General features: G+C 31.3%; 2 protein-coding genes across 2 annotated transcripts; one reads left to right on the top strand and one right to left on the bottom strand.

The window, feature by feature from the left end:
- Positions 1–401: 401 nt before the first annotated feature.
- On the bottom strand, positions 402–26,542 carry LOC133668796 (superoxide dismutase [Mn], mitochondrial-like). The gene is made up of 7 exons (XM_062088802.1): positions 26,537–26,542; positions 3,487–3,886; positions 2,594–2,640; positions 2,389–2,514; positions 2,225–2,281; positions 1,638–1,712; positions 402–761 (listed from the first exon to the last, which is right to left on the bottom strand). Exons 2-7 carry the CDS (start codon positions 3,776–3,778, stop codon positions 669–671), a joined length of 690 nt encoding a protein of 229 aa, XP_061944786.1. The 5' UTR covers positions 3,779–3,886; positions 26,537–26,542; the 3' UTR covers positions 402–668.
- LOC133668807 (reticulon-like protein B16) lies at positions 11,254–20,192 on the top strand. Its single transcript, XM_062088816.1, has 6 exons — positions 11,254–11,384; positions 11,481–11,666; positions 17,561–17,741; positions 17,833–17,974; positions 18,690–18,759; positions 19,802–20,192. The coding sequence occupies exons 2-6, from the start codon at positions 11,492–11,494 to the stop codon at positions 19,966–19,968; spliced, it is 735 nt and encodes a 244-aa protein (XP_061944800.1). The 5' UTR covers positions 11,254–11,384; positions 11,481–11,491; the 3' UTR covers positions 19,969–20,192.

Raw genomic sequence — 26,542 nt, 5'->3', positions numbered from 1 at the left:
GCTAAATCTGTAGGTATAATAGTCAGCAACGAGTGAACAGAAAGCATAGCATCGTTGTTCCTCAGGTGGCTAGCTATTCCGGCGAAATGAACAGTGGCCGGTAGACGACGAACTGAATCGTCAAAGCTTATATAAGAGAGACTGTAAGCGTTATAACAGTGATTTTTTGAAGTATTTTTTATTTAAAAATATATTAAATTAAATTAATTAAAAAACACTAAAAAAATATCAATTTAATATTTTTTTATTTAAAAACCCTTTTAAATGACACTCAGTGCAAATAAAAACATTAGAATAATCATAAATATATATATATATATACACACACCGAGACACTCATCAAGCCACCATACTGAGTGGCCCTATGTACCGCAAACAAAAGCAAATAACGAGCATAAAACTGTATAAATGCCCTTCTGCCGTCTCATTAATAAAGAAGGTTCAACGTTCGACAGCGGAACAAACAGGAGTAAAAGGTTCAGAATTATTCTGGTTTTCCATAGATTCGATACACCAGTAAACAACTCAGCAACTCATTTTATGGGGAGAAAGAAAAGGATCCTTAATATAAAATACATTCTGCATCAATTTTTATTCCTTCTAACCAGACAACAGGCTATGAAGCCACACCTGTGTCCAAAACCAGTGCAGAGCAGGTGTGCTTGGACTTAAGAATGTTCTCTATCATAAACTTCACCAGCATACTTCCAATTCATTACCTTCCATATGTTCTTTAGATAATCAGGTCTGGCATTCTTGTACTGCAGCATGGAAAATAAACTTCCAGGTCATATAAGTGAGAGTTGGAAGCAAACAAAAAGGGCGTTTAAATTTGCAGGTAGCCTAAACAGGAAAAATAGTTATGGCGATGCACAAGGAGGCAGGCTTTAACTGGCATTATTATGATGGTGAATCTAATTGATCACATGAAACGTTCTTCTATCAACATAATAAATTGAGGGAGGAGATGATTGCTTGCCATTTTTTCCCTTTTCTTTTCCAACATCAAGAACCACAAACTGACTGCAATTTGATTGACTAGTGAGCTCAACATTAATGTAAGGTAAATCTTCATCATGGATGATGGCTGTGGCTGTGGCTGTGGGTAATGCTAAAAGATTGTTTAGGTATAATAAATCAAGTCCTGGTTTCATGTTTTGGTTGCAATAAAAAAATATCAAAATAACTGCTGCTTCAAGTATGATGAGAACACAAAATGCAAATTGGTCACAAATTTAAGGGTTTGGAAAAAAGAATACTAAACACTCATTTCGTCACCAACATGCCCTTATCCCATGAAAATAGCATAGCCCAAGGACAATTAGAAACTTTCACCTTTCCTATTGTAAGCAGATAACAAGTTTAGTTCATTTCTACACCCCCATGCACACTTCCAACAAAGAGGAATTTTTAAAAAAATTCATGATGCTCACTAACCAACAAGTTTATTTAAACTGAACTCTCCAACAAATTCTATGGCAGCCAAAGCTATATAACACATTAAGCTCCAAGGTGGGTGATAAAGATTAAATCCAACCATAATCGAAAACTACTGTTACAGGGTCCTCTCATCGCAAAGAAATAAGAAGTAAGCATCACAAAGTGACCAGAATGCATAATTTGGACAAAAGTTTTACCTGTAAGTAGTATGCATGCTCCCAGACATCAATTCCAAGTAATGGAACTAAGGGTCCTTTAGTTACCAATGGATCCTGTGACAAGAATCATAAGCATAATTAGATCAACTAACACTACCAAACAATAACAAGCATCTGCAGGCTAAACAGGTTTGGGGGCATCTATCTCTTCTAGAATCTAAATCAGATATGTAAAACAACCAAGTTCAGCACTTGCACCGGGAAGTCCTTTCTAACTTGTAAAAGTAAGATAATTACAGAACTCACAAATAAGCAGGAAATAAGATGAATGTTTAATCATTAGTCCAGCGCAAAATTTATTCTCCTATCTAAAAGGACAAGGATCTTATCCAAGAAGAATCATAGGAAAAAGATTACAGCATACGGCAAAAAATTAGATACATGTTTAATCATTGTTGTATTGGAGAATCATATAAATTAGAGTTCTTTTTCTATCTAGGGTTCTCATAAGGAGCCTATGCTTTTGACTTAGTATGATCAATGGATAACAGTTTCGACACAGCAGCAATTTATGAAAATTAATATTCATTATGAGATGAATTTATAACAAAATTTGTAAATTTTACTTGATTTGCTGTCGTCTCAACCACAAGCTTCTTTGATTCTTTGTCCAGGCCAAACCACTGCAACAAAAGAGAAGTGTGTAAGGAAGTCGCAAACAAGCATATTATAATTATAAGGAATACTAAAATTGAAAACCATTAAAAATTTAACACACTGAACTACTTACCACCCATCCAGAGCCCTGTAGAGCAGCACCCTCTGTGCTCATTTTTTGAATCAATGCATCCAAAGAACCAAAATGTTCATCAATAGCCCAGCCCAGGTTACCATGTGGTGATTCGCCACCTCTTTCCTGCCATATAAAAGCATTACTGTTAGGTACGGAATCAATAGCAAGAGCCAAATATATGTAAATAAACAATAAAACTTACAGAGACAGGAGAGAGATTCTTCCAGAATATTGAATGGTTGACATGACCTGCATGAGAATAATTAAGTCAAGGATGCTGATAGAGCAAAACTAGCATGGATGTCAACAAACAAAAGTTTCAGTTTTAAGCTATTCTTGTTTAAGTTTTGAAAATCATATTAAGTTGAACAACCTAAAGATGAAGCAATAACCACAATAAAAGGCAATACATAAAAAGAGATAATCTTTTTCTACAAATTGACAAGCAAGAACAACTTCCGGCAATATTAAAGGTTATATTTGTTTCCTTTCATAACAAAAATTCTACTACTAGAGGTGGATCTTTCCTAAGCAAAAGCAGAAGAAAATATATTAGCAATCTTTTCCTTTCCAATCAAACTGAAACTATTAGGTAATCTTTGAAGCTGGTGATCCTTAGAATCATGCATTTAAAGGCATCTCAACAGTGTTCTCTGCTTAGGCATAACAAGAAATTTTTAGAACCATGCCCAAATACCAAGTTATCAATACTTTCCCAAGATCCGCCTAATTGAGTGCAAAAGGCTGAAACTTGTAGCATCAATTTTGAGCAGAATTAATGAAAAGCTGCTAAATAAGACGGAGTCATTATCAAGTAAAACAAGCAACATTCTTTATCCACTCTTTCCAGATTTCAATTTTCTCGCATAACAACATAGCGGGAAGCTGACCCAAGAATACTCTCACCCTTAAAATCCAGTAAACACTTTGAATAACTTCAAATTGTACCCTAATTAAAAAAAAAAGATTATTTACATTATAAGGCCATTCAAGCAGCTCTCCTTCTCTTTACCAGACAAATTAAATTATTAACGAATAAACGCATCAAATTTAATAAGTCACAAGTCTAATTTATCAAAAAGAAAAAAGTTGAACCTCCGCCGTTGAATTTGATAGCGCTCTGCAATTTGACAACGGCAGAAGAATCTCCCTTTTCCATGGCATGATGAAGTTGTTCGACCGCCTTATTGTAGTTGGTGACGTAAGTCTGGTGGTGTTTCTGGTGATGGAGCTGCATAATCTCCCCGCTAATTGCAGGCTCCAAAGCTCCATAATCGTAGGGAAGATCGGGCAATGAGAAGGTCTGCAATCCACGGAAATGAAGCTTGAAGCTTGAGGAGGAGGCTGGGCCTAGGGATTTCCGACAAACGAGAGAGCGGAGAGCCATTGGAGAAAGTTTGTCGACAATATGATATTGTACTCCTGCAAATAACTCGTAAAGTGAGAGGAAATGGGAGGAGTGGAGTAGATTGGAGTTTAGTCTTGTGTGTGTGTGCTGTGTGTGTATATATTGGGTGGCGGAATCTGGGTGCGCATCCAGCGGCGAGCATGGCTTTAATAGCTGGTAACGCGGCCAAATTTCTTGATTTTTTTTAATATATATATATATATATATATATATATATATATATATATATTATTTTAAAATGTTAATATTAAAAATAAATTTTAAAAAATAAAAATATTATTCATGGATATTTTTAAAATATATTTTAAAATATAATTGCTAACACCCTGTGAAACTAACTCTATAACTGATGAAGAATATTGCAAGCTACGTCAAATTATAAACTATATTGTTTATTTAATTATGATTGATTTTGTTTATATTTTTTGTTTTTGTTTTTTAGTGTTAATTTTATTTATACACTATTGACTATATATATATATAGAGTTAGTTTCACAGGTGTTAACAGTTATATTTTAAAATATATTTTTTAAATATACATGAATAATATTTTTATTTTTTAATATTAACATTTTAAAATAATATATATATATATATAAAAAAGTATTACTCATGGAGAAAAAGTAAAGTAAATGATCAAGTTTGATATTTCTAAAAAATAAATCAAAACAATAATAAATATAAAAAGAAATTGCTTTTACGTGGAAATGAAGGAGACCGGTATTTGTGTAATTGTAGACAGGTGTAGGGGTGGGTTTAAGATAAAATTATGCTTATTCAATATTCATTGTATTTGGAGCTTAGAAACGGCTACAGCGAGACCAATGAAGGTGTAGAATTCCACTTCTTTTTAGTCTTTGCATTTGAAATTGTATCTCAATGACTTTTAAAAATATATTTAGTTTTAAACAATATTATATTAATATTCTTTTACTATTTGTTTTTGCGTGTGGGATTGTACAGCGATGATTTTTTAAAATATATTTAATTAAAAAATATTAAATTAATATTTTTTTATAATTTTGATATGCTAATATAAAAAAAATATTTTAATTATTATCTCATGATAAAGTAAAATATTGACTTGTAATAATTTAAAATCACAATGAGTTCATAAAAGTATGGATTAACAATCAATTCTATTCCCAAATGAGAACATAAATTGAGCATGTTGATATTAAAGATTAAAAAAGACATTAGATTACATTGAAAAAAATGAATCAAAAGCATGCAAAGGAAAACATATAAATAAAACAATAAAGATAAATAAATAGAAAGCAATAGAGAATATTATCAATAAAATTTAGAAAGTAAGTTGAATGGAAGGAAGATAAAGCATAAAGCTCTAACTAATTCACAAGTTAATTGCAAGAAAAGATAAATTACGATACAACAACTTGAAAAGGCTCTTGTTTTGAAATGGTAGGCTAGTAAAAAAAAAAAAAAAAGATGGCTGGAAACTTTGAATTCCATATAAGAATAGTCAGGTTAATGGTTATTATTATTATTATTATTATTTTATTAATGTGGATGTAGATCAGTTTGCATGTATCTTAATTAATCTTACTTAGTCTTGAAATTAATAATATTAATAATTAATTTTAAATGAGAATGATGATGAGGAGGTTATAAAATTAGAGTTTGTTTTTGGAATTTATCATAGTAAAAAAATTAAAAAAAATAACACATGATTTTCTTAACTTGTTAAATGGACAAGCAAAAATTAAAAAAAAAAGAGCAATAAATTATTTTTTATTCTTATCTTTTGTAGGAACCCGAAACTTGTAGGCATAGTTTTAAAATTTTATCTGAATTGATGGGTCGATCCAGAACCTGGTCAATTCGGGACTGGAATCGAGCCGAATTGAAAAAAAAATAGGGAAAGGAAAAATCCGGTGTGACCCGGCGGGTTTATCCGGCGACCCAGTTGCAACCTATTAACTTTTTTTTTACTAACACGAAATCGTTTTAATTTTTTTAAAAAAAAATAACCCGAATAACTTGATGATCTGGTCAAAACTTGAAATCCAAACTTTGAACTGAACCGACCATCAAGCCGGGTATAAAACCTATGCCTCCAAGTTCCCAAGTTTGGAGCCTCGGATTCGCAATCAAGAATAGTGCATCACTTGTGGGTACCAGCTAGCTTAGGCACCATAACGTTAAAAATGGTACAAAAATCATTTAACTAAGATGATGACCCAACGGTATTATCATGAAAATCTTGATGAGATACAATATTAAAAAAAGATTAAAGTGAAATACACAAGCCACCTAAATATAAATGAGACACTAGTTCCTGATGCTTTTTTATTTATAATTTATATAAAAACTGTTAGTAAAAATGATTAATTTGAATCAAACTTGATTTTTTATTTCTTATCAATATCGAGAATTAACAAAATAAAATAAAAAGAATTTTAATTTTATGTTTTAGCTGAAATGAGCGAATTAAAATCGGTAGGATTCATTATCTTTGAATAACTCGTGTAACCTACTTTAATTGTTGCTAATGATTTTTTGATAGCAACACTACTAGTACATTTAAAAGATTTTAACAAAATGAGTCTAATAATACCAAGAAAGTTCACCGATTATAATTAAGGTAAGTCACACGAGTTATTTATAGGAAAATGGATCACCCTTCACCTTTAGAGTACCGCTATAGTCCAATCCAATCATTATTGGTGACTTTTATTATTATTATTGAATTCATCTCGTTAATATATTTTTGATAATAGTGCTAGTGTCGTCACTGGAATTTGAATGTGCTTTTTGATCTTTTTACTTCTCTTTTCTTTTTTTTTATTGTAATTTATATGAGTTTATTTAACAATTTAAAAGGGTTACATGTGACATGTGCGACTCGCGAATTGTAAATGTTATTTGTGACTCACTAAATTATATTATTTTTCTATATATTGTTTTAATTATGTTATTTTTCTAATTTTTTTTTGTTACTATGCTAAGTTAAATAAAAGACTTTATAAAACTAAATGGTTTTCGTCCTATATTGACAATGGCACTTGAAAACATAACATTATAAGAGATTAGCATTGTAGTGGCATCCACGTTTATTCAAGCTTCTTAGTTTTATGTGTTTAAATAACATAGTTTTATAATGCAAAACTATATATTAAAATTTGTTATGTTAAATTATGTGAATGATTTCCTATATAAAAAGGATGTGTTTTGGATTAACCTTTGAATGAATGAAAAGGTAAAATACTTATTGTGAAGATCAATTAGTAAAATAGTTATTTTTTCTTTCTCCTTTCATTAACAAACAAATTATGATTGAACAAGAATACTATCCCATAGCCTGCAAAAATTTAAGCATTACCCATGGTAAAAAAAAAATATAATTTCTAGTTTATTCTATATCTATATTTTTAAGTAATATATATAATATATTTTTCAATACAATATAACCTTGATAAATTAATAACCCCGATTAAATAATATTTTTATTTGGTCTTGACTTAAATTTGAAGTTTAAATAATATCTCAATTAATTAATAAATTTTCATATTCTCAAGAATATTAATTTACAGAGGTAGAGGTTTAATTGTAGTTTTTTTTAAAAAAATTAATTATTCTTTATCTTTTATGACTTCCCTATATTTATTTCCACCGGTTAAATGTTGAGCTAGCACCATTTTTTTCATTACTTATTGTTCTTGCATTGATGGTAATAAAATAATAAAAATAGAATGACTTACTTATAATTTATTTTAAAAAAACTCAATTTAGTTTGCTTACGTATAACTTATTATCAATTGAGTTTGAAATTTTATTGATTTTATCAATTTTATCTTAAATATAATTGATAATAGAATATTGTTTCTCTATCCATTTTTTATAAGTGGAAATTTAAAAGATTTTGTCCAAATTTCATGTCTTCGTCAATGTTTCCATTCAAAATACCAAATGACTCAGGTCCTTAATGAGGAGCTACCCAATCACCATCAACAAAAACCTCTATAATTATTTCAAACACACTTTTCTTGCATACATATATACCAAAAAATAAAATGATAAAACTATACTTATGAGATGACCTTATTAAAATAATTACTCAAAATATTTGAATATTAAATATAAAAAACCCCATCAAAATAAATAGTTGTCATAAATCAAGATAAAAATGCTAAAAGAAATAGAAGATCTTGCTAATCAATTTTAATAGAATCTTGTCATCAATTTAAAAAATCAATCAGACAAGAAAATAACTCAACCAATAATCTCTGACTTTACTGGCCAACTTAAAGGTTGATAATGTTATCTCAACTTTAATATTCACTATTACTAAACACTTTTTCAAGAAAAATAAAATGCTAAGTATTATTAAAAACCTATATATAAAACAAAATGGTCAAAGAAACTATATATAACAACAACCAATTTGTTACAGATGTGGTCAAGTATGCCCTATAAAAATCAATGCAAAATGAAAAAAAAAAAAAACTAGACAGATCCAAGAATTAAAAATTAAATATAAAATCAAAGATAAACTTTTTAACCTTCTGAACTCTGATACTAATACTGGTACCGATATTCAATAAGACTATTGCGATGAAGTTCTAGTTGTTTAAAATTCAAATGATTCCTATAGTTATCAAGAAAATAAAAATTGTAGTCCAACAATATACATGTTCATAAACAAATCAATGTAATAATCAAAGACAAAGATTTAATATTAGATGTCATTGATAAAATTCAATATCCTAAAATAAAAAAAATATATACCTTTAAACTTAGGGATCTAGTATCAAATGAAAATAAAAAAAACATATTAAATCATATGGCAGTGTTTGGTATTGCTTTTAAAAAAATTTAAATTTTTTTTATTTTTTTTTACTTTAAATTAATATGTTTTTGATATTTTCAGATTATTTTGATGTGTTGATGTCAAAAAAAAAATTTAAAAATAAAAAACATTATTTTAATGTGTTTTGAAATGAAAAACACTTTGAAAAACAATTGTTACCACACTTGCAAACACCCTCTCACTTCAACAAATTCTAATCAATTTTCCAAGCAATAAAACCCAACTACAATTCAAGACTTACAACAAAAAAAAAAAATCAAAGAAGAATTAAAACAAGTTCAACATGATCAAAATGAAACTCAATTAAAATTGTTCTAGAGCATTTTCAAGATCAAGAAGATTTATAAATCAAGAACTCCCTCCAACATCTCAAGATAATATAATTACACATATCCCATCTCAAGAATTCATCAATACAATAACTAAAATAAAATTTCAAAAATGGTATGTTGAAATTACATTGGTTATTAATAATGAACATCAAATCAAAATAATTACTTTTATTGATTCTAGTGGAGATCAAAATTGCATTAAAGAAGGATTCGCACCAATAAAGTATTATGAAAAGACTACATAAACGTTAAGCGTTGCTAAGGACAAAAAAAACTTCAAATCAGTTATAAATTATCAAACATTCATATATGAAATGAAGGAATTTGTATATTAAAGACATAACTCAACAAATCATTTTAGAAACACCCTTATTTACTCATATATATATATATATATATATATATGAGTAAATAAGGGTGTTTCTTTTATAGAGGTTAGCAATCAATGTATTAAAACAATAATATTTGGTCAAGAAATAATCTTTAGATTCATCATATCACCTAGACGAATTAAAATAAATGATTTTCAAATTAAATCAATTGTGACCCGAAAGAAAAAACACCTACACTCATCAAATCAATTAAAGAAGATATTAAACTTCCTTAAAATCAAGAAATGGTGAAACAATTTCAAGAATTATTTGAAAAAGAAATTTGTACCATTATGCCAAATACATTTTAGAACATAAAACATCACACAACCTAATTATTATATAAAAAAGAATTTGACAAGAGAAACCCCCCTACAAAAATCAGACCAATTCAAATGTTAATTATTCAACCATTTTATTTTAACAGGTTTAATGTTAGCTAGATTAGTCAACATTTATATATATCAATGCAACAACAAAATATTATTTGTAACAAGTAATTTCGTTGGTTGGTTAATTAGTTACATTTTATTCATGAAATGGGTTGGATTGATATTAGTCTGGATACAGAAAAATAATTCTCTTAGATCAAATAAATACTATTTACAACTAGCCAATTAAGAATTTTCAAATGTACTAGTACTAGTATGTGCACCAAAGATGCAGTCTTCGATTCTTCCACGAGGCCACAATTACTACGAGCAAACATATGAATGTAATGACAAAGAACATATTTTTGCTATATTACTAATACTTGTACTTGCTCTGCTATTTTTTTCTAGCCTAGCTGAGGAAGAGTTACCGGGCGTAAAAAAAATAAATGTTGATTCGGTCCAGACATACTATATGAAAAGATTCAATATTAACGATATAAAAAAATTTATTTTAAAATTTTAAAATTAAAATTAAATTTAATATAAATACAAAATTAATATAAATAAAAAATAAAAAGAGAATCAAATATTCTCAGAATTCTCCGTTGATATGACATGCTGTTTTTTCCATTTATTCCTTTCAGGATCAGTCATGGTCTTATAAATAATACTGATGGTATATAATCCCTTTCTTTGTACAAATATGTAAAAGCTGTTAGCCACACTTAAAAGTTGAGTACTCTACCATTAAGTTAGTAATCCAAATATAAATAATTAGGTTAGATAGATAGAATCAAAATAAATCAAAGAGAATAAAATAGAAATTACTTGAGTATTGTAAAATATAAATCAAAGAACTCCTCAATAAAGGTCTTATAAGACTAAGTTAAACCCGATTTATTCAAGTTTCTTAAATGTATGCTTTTAAATAACCAATAGTAATAGAATAAATTTTAACTTAGTCTTAAAATATAATAAATAATCTAGTCTCCATAATTTTAAAAATAATTGATTATTCTCTGCACTTTCATACCCATTAATGATCACTGCCCTCCATTTATTTCCGCTAGAAAAATATTGAGCTAGCACCAATTTTTTCCATCAATTTAGCAGTTAACCTACTACCTATTATCGATCGAGTATTTTTTTTTTTGATTTGTGGATGAAATTTACTAGATTGAGGCATTTAAAAATCATGGACAAATTGGTTGGAATTCTTTTACTATCTCTAATGGATTGAATCAAGGGAAAAATTATTTAATATTGATTCTGTATTGGATAAAACTGATAAAATAAAAAGATTTAAGTCTTAATTGATAATAAAGTAATATGCTAAGGCTAATTTTTTTTATAAGATATTTGAGAGTGCTATAACAATTATTTTTTAAAATAATTTAATAAACAGTCAATTTATTTTTTACAGAGGTAATTCCACATATTGAAGGTTTCTTCCTTCAATAATTTAAATTTTGGTCAATTAAATTATTGAAAACATGATGTACCAAAAGAAACAAAAGCTAAAACAAAAAGGACAATAATGAAATGACGGAAGGAACAATGGAGGACGTTTCTTCCTTGTAATAAAGGACCCTTTTTCTTTCCTTCTCCTGTCAGACAGTGTCAGATCCATCCAGGTCCAGGGACGAGGGGACGGACCTCTTTTCTTTAATAACAAAGGTAAGCCCTTTTTGGGTTCCTGAAATTTTTGTTGCAGAAGCTCTTTGATCACTACCAATTGGAATGGGAATTTCATTTGACCTATTTTTTCTTCAGAGATTGAAACAATGGATAATTCAAGTGAAGTTATAGACACGGTCAGTGGTAATGGAGGAGGAGACTCAAGAAATGACGCCGCAGCTTCAACTTCGTCCGCTGCTTCTTCTCCGAGAGCAATAACTTCTGGGTATCGATTGTTTGATCGCCAAGACTCGCTTCACCAGCTTATGGGTGCTGGCAAAGGTTTTTTATTCGACTTTGATCCTTTCTTTGATTGCAAGATTTCAATTGGGTTTTCTTGAATGGATGCATTGGGAGGGATACTAAAAATGAAGAAAAAAAAAGTTTTTTTTTTTTTGGGGGTTTTGGTCTTTGGTTAACAAGATAATGGTTTTACCTTAATTGTTTTATTTTTATTGTTGACCGGTGAGGTTTAGATAGAAGAATCTGACAGATGAAAACTAGAACGGTGGTGAATGGGATTTAGGTTTTAGCATTTATAGAATGTGTAATGACAAAATTTATGCTGTTTAGTTTTCTGAAGATTGAGCAAACTGATGATAACTAGCTCAAGAAATTCTCAGGGAGATGAAAGTGGGACTTGAATTGAAGAAAAATAATGAGTAAATTTTAGTTTGCATGGCTTTTCTTGAATTAAATGACTAAGCTGTGGATATACCTTGGAGAATTGTTAATATTGAAATGTAGACTGAAGGCCTTTTCTTTTGTTACGAATTATTATAAACAAAGATTTTTTTGTTTTGTTTAAAGATTACCTCTAAATTATGATACGGGACAAAAGAGATTTGAAGCCTAATAAGAAAGAAAATAAAAAGCTAAGAAGAAGAAGAAGCCAAGGAAAGAGAAGAAAAAGCTGAAAAATAAAAATAAAAATAGGGCTGGAAAAGTCTGTAAATTTGTAAATTTTATTCAATTCATTACGAACTAAAATGTAATGTCAAGAAAATTATATATAAATAATAAAACCCTATTCAAAATCAAATTTGGGTTTAAATCCCATTAACTAATAAAATTCTAATAAAATCACATAAACTGAAGTCCAATAATAAAGATAAGTAAAATCTAATAACTTGGGCTTGGATGAGCCCAATCTCCCAACCAAAGAACAATGAGTTAGGCTACCCTACGTCCTCTATGATTATACGAGTGCGCAAATAGTGTCTCGGGTCCAATATCACTACCAACTCTCCCAGGGTTGGAGAAAATCGACCATGTCGAGTGTAGTTCAAGGTGGCTCCAATAATACTCTCAAAGATCATTATCAAGCTGTTGTGATGTCTCTTTGATAATTCAAGTATAGTCTGAATCTGGTCGTTTAGCTGGGGCAAGGGTTTCAAAAGGATCATCAAGGATAAATTGTTGTGTTTTATATATAACAAGGTCCTTCATGTAAAAAATAGAGCTAACATCAAAGTTTATTGACAATTTAATGACATAATTGTTTGATTCAATCATTTGCAACACTTTGATTGGTCTAACACTACTCACATACAATTTATGATTGGTTTTCAAAAGACACCGTTCAAGTCTAATCTTATCATGAAATAATCTTCAATATTAAATGCATCATAATACATATGTAATTCAACTTGAAATTTTTATTGTTCATTAGTTGCTTGAATTTGTTTTATAATCCAATATGCAAATTATGAACTTTGCATGTGAAAGACACAGTTGAATCAGACATTTTAGAGCAAGGAGACATAGGAAGAAAATCTATAAGCTTTCCAGGCTCGTAACTCTGAACACTATATGACTGAGGATGAGGAGTGAAACAAACACTATTTGAAGCCATAATCAATATAGTTTGGACACAACCTAGTAAATTATGACTATCTTCATCTTTCTCATCACATGTCAGGGGTAAGGGATCAGGGAACTCAACACGTTGCTTTAAACCTATGATGTGCTAGACGTCAAGCATGAGAGGGTGAGGAGCATGTTGCTCTAAACTTTTGATGTGCTGGACATCAAGCATGTGAGTGAGGAATTAGGTGGTTTAAGAGGACTGATATCATGCAACTTTTCTAAGACCATATTTACTTCTTCGAGCGATTTCACTAAAGAGTTTTCTAAAACTTCTTCCTCTACCACTAAAGCAGAATTATTATATTCTTTATTAACCTCATTATCAGACTCAATTGGACTAATAATGTTAATTCCCTCGTCTTGCACATCTTCTTCATCCAGGTTACTAAAATTCTTAGCATTGATTTCATAAACTTGCACACAATAATTTTTCTTTTCATCTATATCCTTATGTTTTTTGATGACTAAGAGTTTAGAGGTGCAGTTGATAAAAATATGACCGAAACCTTGATAGTTAGCACACTGAACCTCTGAACTCATCTTGGACATTTCATTAACGATTTTCTCTCTCTTATCTTCTCTATAAATTTGGGCACTACTAGAATTAAGTCTATATGATGAAGCACCTAACAAAGAATCATCATTCATAAATTGAGATCTAAAAGGGGTAAGATGAGGGTCTTAACATTTTATCCATTGACTCTTTGCAAGCACCTTATAATCTTATACTTTAGTATAGGCTTGGTCAAGAGTGAAAGCACCTATGAGCCTGATCTTTTTTCTAAAATCTTCATTCAAACCTTAACAAAATCCACACAAAGTCATGATTTTATTTTCTCTTATGGCACATCTCATCATGTAATCATTAAATTGTCCTATATATTCATTGACAAACTTGTTCTCTTGCCTCAGATTATTTCATTGATTTAAGACTGGGTGGGTACTTTTCTTGTAGTTTTTGTTTCATTTTGGTCCAATTAATTACGGAAGGTTAACCTCTCCACATAAAACAATCCTCAACATCTCCCAATAAAGTTGGATTTCACCAATGAGCAGCATTATCTTAACAAATCTAACTCTTTTATTATCAGACAAGTTGTGCTACTTAAAGAATTGATCCATATCACGAATCCATATATCAAATATTAAAGGGTCATGATATCTGTAAAAAGCAGGGGTTTTTATTTTATTAGGGCTTATGACTTGCTCTTCAAGGTCATCGTGTTTAGAGTAACTTAAATGATAGTTATACTGGTGGCACTTAAGGTGAACTTGCATGTAATGATTATTCCTGTGATATTTATTGGTATTTGGGTGCCTTATCTTTAAATATGTTGGTTATCTGGGTTTGCAGCTCCCTTTAAATGGTCCTAAAAGTATTACCAAGGGTTAGATCCACGATAAATGTAGATTTAAGTTTAGGCATTAGATGATCATGACACAAAAGCGTGCAACATTAACTTAAAAATTGAATTGAGATCACAAATGATTTTTATTAGTGAAATCACAATAAAAAAATAAAATTAATTCCATTCTTTTTTTAATGTGGAGATTAATCAAGAACAGTAAACACCAGAAAATTTTAAGCATGCATTGTTAGACCCTTAAGTGTAAATGATTAATCAAATAAAAGTCACAACTTTTCAGTAGTTTTGATAAGCTCCACAATTAATTAAAAAGACTAATAACAAAATTTGAATGACAAAATATAAAGTGAGCAATGATATAAGACTGTAATGCAATTATAGTTTTTTTTTAGGCATAGACTTACTATCAATGATAATTTAAATAAAAAGTGCAATACTAGAGCAATAAAATTCAACGTATCAAAAGGTAAAGTAAATTTACTGACCAGATTGCTTGGTGATGATGATAGACCACATAGATCACTTTTGTCAATGTAGTGTAATGGACCTCCATATGTATTTTTTTTTTACTATTTTTTTTCCCGACCTTTAACTTTTTTTCCCCTTACAATAAACTACACATTAACTTAAAGAAAGAAAATAAAAAAATAAAATAACATAAAAAATGTTATGGAATTAGGCAGTAAATTAAAAAGAGAATTTGACATTCTTTATCACGCCCTTTTCTCTTAAAATCTGGGCACCGAGTGTTCTTCCTATTTTTTTTTTGTATTTGCAAATCCCTTTATGCTCTACTTGGACAAAACAAACTGTTTAAAAAGACACTAGCCTTTTGACAAGGACACCAAACAGTTGGCAAAAGATAGCCAAGGCGGTTGATGGAGTGAAACTTGCTGAGGAAGTGAAGGGCATTGCTGATGATCTGGCATTTAGGAACTGCTGTGGAGTAATTGATGGCTTCTGTGAAGGGGTCTACCGTGCCAGTGGGCTGCTGATTTTGTCTGGTGTGCTGGCTGATGTGGCTGGGAAGGATGAATGGTGGCTGCTGTCGGTTGGGAGATCAATTGATGTGGATGTTTTGCACTGCTGGACAATGGGTTTGGTGGCTTGGTACTGGGTTTATTGATGACAGGAGGCTGTGGGGTTAAGATGGGTGGTGACTGAAATGTTTTTGTTTGTGACTTTGGGAACTGGTATGTGTGGGGTGTTTTGGGCAATGGTGGTGTTGAATTGAATTGATGTTGCTGTGGTGGCTGGGGTGAGGCTGGCTGATAGGTTGATTTTCTGGTGTTGGGTATGAAAAGAGGGGAGGGTTGCTGATTTGACGGGCTAGTGGGTGACTGGTTGGTGGTGTGTTGCCATGAGGGGTTGTTGTGCTGGGAAAATGGCGTGGCTGGTGTCCGTGTTGGTCGGCAGCGTGGTGGCTGAGGCTGAAGACTGGCCATTACAATTGGTGTGTGGGGGTGGCTGGAGGATGAGGAAGATGAACAATAGCTAGGGTTAGGGTGTAAAGGGGTGTTTCATTGGATTTTTTTCCTTCCAGATCTCACCTGCAAACATAAAGATTAAACGATTTTCTCTCTCTCTAGATAAACCGTTGATGATGATTCTACACAGTTTCTAGGTTTTATATACTGTGTTGAATTTTGAGGATTTTCACAGGCTCTAATAGATCGATTAACTGTAAGAACAATAAAAAACTCGGCTTTAATATCAAAGTTGAACAGGACAAAAGAGATTTGAAGCCCAATAAGAAAGAAAATAAGAAGTTAAAAGAAGCCTAAGAAAGAGAAGCAAAAGCTAAAGAAAAGAAAGAATAGGATTGGAAAAATATGCAACTTTGCAAATTTTATTCAATTCATCAAAAACTAAAACGGAATGTTAAGAAAATTTCATATAAATAATAATTAGAATCAAATTTAGGTTTAAAACCCGCTAACTAATAAAAATCTAATAAAATCATATAAATTGAAGTCCAATAATAAAGGTAATTAAAATCTAATAACTAGGGCTTTCATGAGCCCAATCTCCTAATCAATGAACAACATGTCTACCCTCCATCATCTATAATCATCGAGTGTGTAAACAATTTCTCGGGTTCTGTGTCCCCACTAAATTAATTGAAATAATTAGAAATTGTTTTACCAAAGGATGTTGGGGATTACACCTTCATTAAGTTTATGGCTTGAAGTTGAATGTTAAAACCTACCTTTTTTTTTTTTTTTTATAACCCGGGGTGTTTGGGCCAGCTTACGTGCACTACGACTAATCCCCGGACCCACTGAACACCCTGCAAGCCCAGTAGGCAAGTAAGGCACCACGGGGGTGACAGACGTGCACACTAAGGTTCGAACCTAGGGTGCAGAGGCAGGGAATTCCCTGCCAGGACCGCTAGGCCATGAACCTGGGTGCGTTAAAAACTACCTTTGCTTGGCCTGGATGTTGTCTAAATAATAGATAATGAAATAATAATATGAAGAATCATATTCACTTTTAAGCTTCAAAATGATATGAGACAATATAGGCCTCCTCTTGTGGTGTTTCTTAATGGCTCTGCTATACTTCAAATTGATTCTTTGTAAAGCTAAGGCATTTTCAGTATTTGGCCTCAGCCTTTTTCACTTTATTTATCTTACTTCTTTTGCTCCACTTCTTTGCCATTCCTTCTCTATTGAACCAAGTACTTGTAATCAGTTCCGTGTACTGGGGATGTGTGTTTTCTTGAGTTAGTCTATTTCTAATTGGTTCTTGCTGGTTCGAGCTAGTTTATCTCACCATCAAGGTTTCTGCCTAATTAAAGGCTAAACTTGTTACTGTTTGTCATTATATATGCTAAATTATATGATATTATTGCTGCAACTACTACTGTGTATGACTTCATTTCATCGTTTTCAGTGTTTGCAGTTGTTCTACTAATTTCTTGTTCTCTTTCTTTTATAGCTGCTGATGTACTACTTTGGAAGTGGTGGCATGTTTCTTTTGGTGTCATTATGGTTGCAACTGTATCATGGTTCATATTTGAGCGGTCTGGATTGCCATTCTTAACAATTTGTTCTGATGTGTTGCTGATCTTGATTGTACTGCTGTTTGTCTGTGCCAACATAGCTGATATGATAAACAAGTATGCCTAATGCCATCTACATTTTTCATTTGCAGCTCCTTATTGTTTCAGTTCCGAAACCATTTCTAATTTCACTTTTTTTTTTGAGCAGACAGCTTCAATCGTTACCAGAGTTAGTTTTGTCAGAGGAAATGGTTAACAGTGCTGCAGCATCATTTCGTGTGAAAATTAATAATGTTCTTCTTATGGCTCATGACATTACTCTCGGCAAAGATTTTAGACTCTTTTTCAAGGTCATTGTTGATTGACTTAATAACGTGCTTCTTATGCTCATGATATTCCCTTTTGGAAAAGTTTTTAGAGTCCTTTTCAAGGTCATGTATCGTCTTGAAAAGGGTCAAAGATGTTAGATTCTATTTTTCAAGGTAAGTATTGGTTTGCTTAAAGAGGATAAAAGAGTTCCACTATGTGTAATTGAAGATTTATTAAGCTGTTTTGATTTTTTCTTTGTTGTAGTAGTTTATGTAGTAAATTGTAGGCATTCAGTCTTAAAGGAAACTAAAACTCTAGAACAATAAAATTTTTTAGGAATTTCAAAATTTTTAATTACTATATACATATGTATATGGATGGTGTTTGAATTTGTAATTCAAGAAAATGCATATCAAATATGAGTTAACTAAATTTTCTCCAGAAGAATTAATTCGACACTGCTTGATTTGATTGGGTAGGGGAAATGGGCGAGTGGAGTTAAGGGGCAGGGAAAACAGACTAGTCGGGACTTGCAAGTATACTTTTAAATGCTCTTTTCCTTGAGCGGACAGTAGGAATATTTGATTGGCAACCTTCTGTACTTTTATAAGTGAAGAGTGCAAAGGTTGCCAGTGTACAGCATCCAGTAGGATCTCTAGATGGTTGAATAGAGTCTTGAGAGTCTATCTTAATGAAGTTACAATGTCTTCTATTTGTTTATTGTCTCGCAAACTAATTTAATTGTTCATTTGATAGGTGGTGGTCTTTCTCTGGCTCCTGTCTACTGTTGGTAGCTACTTCTCTTTCTTCACTCTGGCTTATATAGGTATGTATGGCGTGTCAGCGTTGTTAGTCTTAGTTAAGTGCAGCTTTTGATTTTTGGAGTTTTTTTGGAAGCCAACATAGTGCCCAAGTTTTTGGGGGAAATATCACAGCAGAAAACTTATTTAGGGAAATAGCGCATTTTGTTAAGCTGCAGCATAAAACTTATTGGAAATTAGCAGAAAACTAATTTTGAAAAAAAAATTAAAACTGCAGCCCTTAAAAACTTCACCATTGCTCTGTGAATATATTGGATGTAAACTGTTGCAAAATATAGCCTTGTTCTAAACATGGGAGACAAATTTTTTAATTTCTTTTTTAGGTTTCTGGGAGGTCCAAAAGGCTTGGGTTATACAAATCCACCAGCTTATTAATTCCAATATTTGAACATAAGGCTTTCCAGTAAAAACCTCAAGTTTTATTAAGTTGAGCCTAAGGAAGGGCAGATTGAAAATTTAACTTCAGTTCCTTTCAAATCTTCATCCTGTTTTATGAACCAAATTTATTTAAGGCCGCGGCAGATTTTTTTTTTTTCAAAATTAAAGGCTGCGGTAGTAACGCTACCGCAACCTTCAATTTGTTTTCAAATTTGAAGGCTGCAGCAGTGACACTGCCACAACCAATAAAATTTAATTTGATCGTGCCAATGATGCTGCTGCAGCTCAACAAACTTTGCTTTTTTCTCCAATAAGTTTTCTACTGTGCTATTTCCCCCCAAAAAAATTTGGCACTGTGCTAGTTTCCAAAAAACTGATATTTGGAACTGTGAATTCTTTTGTTAAATCATTTATTTCACCTTAGTTAAAACCCTGGATGCCCTATTCCTTTTGCTCTGAAGTTTATTTTTGTGGAAGGCTTTTCTTGCAATATATATGCCTGTTCTTGAACCTCGTGACATTCCTTGAAATTTGTTATCGTGCATGGGGATGTTACCACTGTCTGGTCTCTCCTTGAAATTGTTTGAATACTCCATATTGTTTGGACCAAAATACTTCATATTGTTTGGACCAAAATATTAACATGTTTATCACTGATATTGATAACAGGAACAATCTTATCCATTACAATCCCTGCCTTGTATAGCCGATATGAAGAACGTGTGGATAGATGTTGTGGGATAATCCATAGAAAATTATCACATCACTATAAGATAGTGGATGAGAGTGTTATTAGTAGAATCCCGCAGAGTTTATCCAAGGACAAAGATTCATGAGTCTGATGTACATATAGGTTACCGTTGAGCCTGCTTTACAGTTCAGAAGCTCAAACTCTGCCAAAACTCAATGATTTTGGTTACACCATTATGTTTTTAGAGCTTTTTCTTCTATCAATTATGCACATGATCTTCTAGTTGTATTTGTTCCAAGTCTGAGACAGGTGCAGCATGCTGGAACACCGAATAAATGATTTCAAGGAATGTTCAAGTTTCAATGCTAACGATTGTTGTACAAATAGTTTTTCAATCAACCTCAGGTCTAGGTCTACGCATGAAATTGCTGATCAGGTTCATCAGGCAGTCATCATGACCGTCGTGAGGGTAATCCATGCAAGTAGCCCTTCTGAGCGTAGCTGCTGTTATATTTGATCTTGCAGCCACACAAGGAATGTCCCAGATGCATAGGATGACAACGGGAAGTGCATCTGAACTAAAGCTTAATTAGCTGACAAGAGTGGAATCTTGATACTTTCACATGAGACATAACTGAGGTTCAAAACAGCTTCAAGAGCATCAGAAGATACACTGTATCGCATGCATAAATCAGCCATGCTAGCCAGCATTCATCTAATCTAATTTAAGGTCACAGTATATGATAGTACGAGAGAACCCACAATATTCCTACACGTATTGGTCTGTAACATCAAAGTAAACCATCATAGCAAATTTAATCATAGAACAGAACAAAATGCACCTACTAACAGCAATTTCAACCAACACAAATAAGATTTCAAGGCTTAAGTAATTGATCCAAATATTGTTTGTGCAATTCTGCTATCAGAGCACAAAAACGTCCAGGGAAGACTGATTTTTCTTGGGGAAATTCTGCAATGGTCCGATTATCAGATCATGAAAAAATGCCAGAACAAGTTTAAAAGTTGAAGTGATTTTGGATTCCCTAAATCATAATATTTGATACAACATAATACCTCTTTCATAACAAAGATAATTGAATAGTAAATTGTATGTTGGTGAGAATTGCATACCCTACTTGTATTCATGTGTTGCCTATTACGGAGGATAAATTAATTGGAACTTAAAAAATAACAACTGACGAATAAAGATTATTGTCCTCTATTATGGCTCCTTATGATGGAGGTCGAGAGAAAAGTCCAATCTTAATTTTGAGATTGAGGAAACGAGTGCAAGAAATAGTTTAGTAAAAACATCTATAAGTTGATATTTAAAAGACATATAAGTAACATGAAAATCACTATTTTTGACTTGATCTTCAAAGAAATCAAAGTCAATGACAACATGCTTCATTTGTGAATGAAATACTGGATTAGAACAAAGTTGACTAGCTTCAGCAATATATTATTAGACAACAAGAAAACTTAACACTAAGATCAATTAAGAGATAGTAGACCCAATAACAGATGAATGATACACAATTTTAGTGGATTAACGAGCTATATTTATATGACATAAGCTCCTATAGAAGAAAAGTCATATTTGTCACTTGCCCAATTAGCATAAAAAAATAAATGCAGACATAAAGGTGAATCATAATAGATTTGCAAGCCATAATCAATAATACCACACAAATAACGTAAGAGATGTTTGAAAGTGGCCTAATGTTTGGTTGTTAGACAATGCCTATATTGAGAGAGCTTGTTAACGATAATGACAATATCATGTCTTGTGATTAAGAGGTACTGGAGACTACTAACTACATCTATATACTTAGTAGCATAAAATAAAAACGAGCTAGAATTTAAAATGAGAGGAGGACTTGGTGGTATTGGAGTGAGAATTGATTTGGCATTTATCATGTGTGCGAGATATAATGTCTGTGATGTAATGTTTTTGAGAAAGTAACATATCATCTTTGTACGTCACAACTTCCTTACCCAAGAAATAGGATATCAATCTAAGATCCTTTATAGAAAACTGATGAGCAAGAATTTTCACAAAGTTATTAACCATTTCAGCATTGTCACTAGTGAGAATTAAGTCATCAATATAAACTATGTGATACTTAATGTGTCCATCAATAGTGAGTAAATACAGATATGTATCAATATGAGAATTCTTAAAACCATAATGAATAAAAAAGATGTGAAGTTCATGACACTAAGCTTGATGAGCTTTTTTAAGGTTATAAATTGTTTTTTTAAGTATACATACATAAGATGAATTATCCTAATAAACAAAACTTGGGGGTTAAGTCATGTAACTATTCTATGAGAGACGACCCTATAGGAATATATTGTTCATATCAAGCTGTCTCAAAGGCCAATTATGACTCACAACTAGATTGAGAACAACATGAATAGTGTTTGGTTTGACATCATGATTGAAAATGTCATCGTAATATACTCTTGGATATCAATGAAAGCTTTTTACAACCAAACAATCTTTAAATCTATTAATAGAACCATCATAATTATATTTAGTTATAAAAATCAACTTATTGCTAATGATATTATAACTTGAATATGGTGACACTAGCTTCCATATTCCATTCCAAACTAGAGTATCACACTCTTTAAACATGTTCGAACACCACTTAATATGTTTGAGAGCTTGGGTCACTGTAGTTGGTTCAAGATTATTGGATTTGAAGAGTTAGGTATACAGATTCAATTTTCTAATAGGTTTGTGAATGTTATTCTTTGCTTGAATAGTCATAGTATGAGTAGAAGGTGATTAAATCAAAATTGGGTAATGACTACCTGAAATTTGAGTGGGGTTGAGGTTTATGTGAAGAGGTAGCAAGTAAGGGCTCATGCGAGATTAAGTGTGATGAAACTTCACATCAAGGAACTTTCATTTCAAATTGAGAAATTAATGGTGATGCCAAAGAACTAATTGTAAATTTAATGTTAGAATCCAAATGGTAATAGCACTAGGCTGTGGAAGAGGGGATTTACCAAAAAATAAGGTGAAAAGAAATAAAGTTTCAATGAACTTAACATGTCTTAATACATGGATTTTTAAAGTTGGAGAATCAAGCACTTTGAGTTAAGAAATAGCCAAGAAAACACAAGGTTTGGAATGTGAGTTAAAGAATAGTCATGTTTTAATACATTAATAATGACTTTGAACTAAGTGATAAGGAAGATGATGGTAATGTTACTTTGGGTTTAGTTGACCTATATGAAGATGAAGAGTTTTATAATCTAATAAACCAATTCATAGAACCTCCCATTTCTAATTTTGAGGATGCTAGTGGGTTGATGAAATGTTACACAAATATTGGGCTTTGAGTTATATGAATTAAGGAATAAGTATGAAGTTAGAGGTTAGACAAATCTTTTAGAATAAGTCTGAATTAATTAATGTAGTGAAGAGATGACACATAACACATTAATTAGAATACAAGGTGCAACGTTTAACCACAAATAATATGCAATTATAATGTACGCATGAACCAAAATATCAATAGCATTTATATGAATGGAATCATAAGAATTTCAATTTATTTGAGATCTCAAAGTTGATGTGTCCACATACATGTACCAATTGATCGGTTATGGAAAACCTTCATTATCTTGATTCAAATTTTATTGCTAATATAGTTTTACCAATTACAAGTGATGACATAAGTATGAACTTTGCATCCAACTAAGAAACAATACAAAAATAATGACTTTAATGTCTCATATTACACGACATGAGTAGCTAAATAAAAGGTTCTCGAGTGATTGTTTTATTTGTACGAGGACAAATTCAATCTAAAGTGTTATTAGCACTTTAAGAATCAAATTATGGTATAATTATCCAATGGAATCACAATAGGTTGGATGATGACACAACAATACTTGAAAGATTTTTTTGGTAATTTAAAGTTCTAATTAAGGGCTTGGGTTCTTGTTAAACATTGATAAGTGTTGATAACACTCACCTATATGAAAAGTATAATGAGAAGTTATTGGTTAAAGTTGGTTTTGTCATGAACAATGAGATATTTCAATTATATTTTGCTTTGGTCAAAAAAGAGATAAATTACAATTAGATATGGTTCTTAGCTTGTATTTGTCAAAACATTATAGTTGGCAATACCACACTATATATATCCATATTGCAAATAAGAATACCATGTTAGAGATATGGCCTGAGCTATTTGAATTTTATTATTTTTATTCATGCCACTTTATGAGTAACTTTAATATTATATTTAAAGATTCGAGTTTGAAGAAAACCTTGAATGTGATATGTCATGAACTATCAAAGTAAAAATTTGATACCTGGTATTGTACTATGATTAAGAATGACAAATAAATAAAAGAATGGCTAAAAGTTAAACAAAAAAAAAGTGAGCATTTCCATATGATAATGACCACAATTATGTTAATATGGTCATAAATTTATCAAAATTCTTTAATCTTATAATGAATGGTGGTCATATATCTCCCATTACTACTCTATTCTAGTTGACCTTTTATAGGTTAAATAAATATTTTGTTCATCAAAGATTCAGGGCATAAGATTTCATATCTTATGGTATATTGTGGCCTCTACAACTACTTTGTGAAATCACAATAACTTTAAATAAATAAAAAACACATATGACAACTCTGTTTAACCATAAAATGTGTTATTTTTAAGTGAACACTCCCATAACCCAATGGTCTAAGAGAGACCTTACAAATAACTAATATGTATGAAAGAAATTGAACAAGTGATAAATGAAAAATGTTTCAACGACCATGTTCACATCTCATTGCAAGTTAAATCTTATAATGAGTTAAATTCACACAATTTATGAATATTTTATTTAGTGTTTATATGCTCCAAAATATATATGCTTCTTAGTTTTACCTTTTACCCCACCAATAAGTACGAGATGAATATATTAGGCTTAAGAGCATATCCAATTATATAAAGATGTAGAAGATCTTAAAGAAGATTAGCTTATATGCATAACGATATAGATGTAAGAGAGTGGTATACACAAAACAAACCTTGCATATGTAGTGAGAGAGATGGCATAATAGAAGAACTTTTGAGATTGAACAATGTATGTTATGTTTTACATTAATGTTGTTTGTTATTATTTTATATTCATTATTGTTAAAATATTGACAACTCATTAGACAAATATATCATATAGGTACACAATGAGTAATGATGCGTATGAGAGGTCGCTAAACAAGTTTTATTGATGGTCCTCTCCGCCAAAGAGACAATGTAAAGAGTAATTTTATTATATGCCTTGTGGATAGTTCAGTTTTATATTTGTAAGACCAACATTAGTTTGCAGGCATATAGGTTGAACATCTAATTTTAGTTGTGATAGTTATATTATAACATATTCATAATCAACATCACAATAATACTAATATTTATGTTATTTGATTGATTTTTAGGGTATCAAAGAAATATATTTTTGCCATTATATTAGTTCCTTTACATCTATGTATTCTTGTTTTCATCATGACTGTTGATTTTTATGGGATCACTCACCTCCAACATATCATGCTCGATCAAGGATCGCTTGGTGCATTAGTTGAGAGATGGCGTAATGAGACCCATATTTTCTATCTACATGTTGAGGAGATGGTGCTCATGCTCCACTGTATTGTTCTATTACTTAGGTTGTTCATAGATGTTGGTTTTATGACTAAAAAATAAGTGTATAACAAGAAGGAGGTATGGTTACATTTATTAAGATGCGTATATGATGAAGTCGCTACTAAAAGATATTACATTAAGCTTACATGATTGGAAGAGAATTTCAGGGCCCTAGATGATGCCACAAATAAGATGTTGCTTAGGTATGATATAGTGTACCTCATTTACAAGTCTAACTGTAATGTAATGCTAGTCACATTTCTACCATAACAAGATGATTTTGAGCGGATTCTAATATATAGTTGGGGGTTAACAATGTTTGCATATCTTTATTGCCAAATATTTCATGGATACATGGCTAGAGAGAAATAATTTATGGGTTGTTTGATGCTTCTACATGTATAATTATTTTAAATGTTTTGATTTATCTAATTTTATTTATACCAAAATAATACATTAAAATGTTTTGATGTCAGATGGTGTAGGTTTAATTTTTTTTGAGAAAATCCAACTCATGTGTGGCCATTCTACTAGGATGAGTTAGATGCACAATAACCTCATTAGTTATGATTTACAACATGCATTTTATTTATTTTTCAAATCAAACTTTTATATATCATGGATATGATACAAGCAACTCCTCCAATTTGCATCCAAAGCAACAATATACGGAGGTTAGTGGTCACAATGCACTATTTTGTGTGGTAGTTTGGATTGCATCAACATATCCTAAACGATGTTGATACGATTGATGATTGCATGTGATCAATCATTGAGCTAGAGATGACAATAACTGGTTGATAACACATGTGGATTATATCAACTATTGGCATGTAAGGAAAGCACATATCTTTGAGGAGCAACATCCTATCATTGATATTGATGTCTACGTGGACTGATATATGCATATAACATATTGCTTTATTACACTAACATGAGACTATATTCTGAGGTGTCTATGTGTACAGTACAAGCTCCACACACTAATATATAATAAATTGGTATGCATTAGTTTTTTTTGGTCAATATAACTTAAGAGTGTGTGTGTGTG

Source organism: Populus nigra, chromosome 11, assembly GCF_951802175.1.
Source record: "Populus nigra chromosome 11, ddPopNigr1.1, whole genome shotgun sequence".
Classification (NCBI taxonomy): Eukaryota; Viridiplantae; Streptophyta; class Magnoliopsida; order Malpighiales; family Salicaceae; genus Populus; species Populus nigra.
This window is presented reverse-complemented; position numbering and strand designations above follow the sequence as displayed.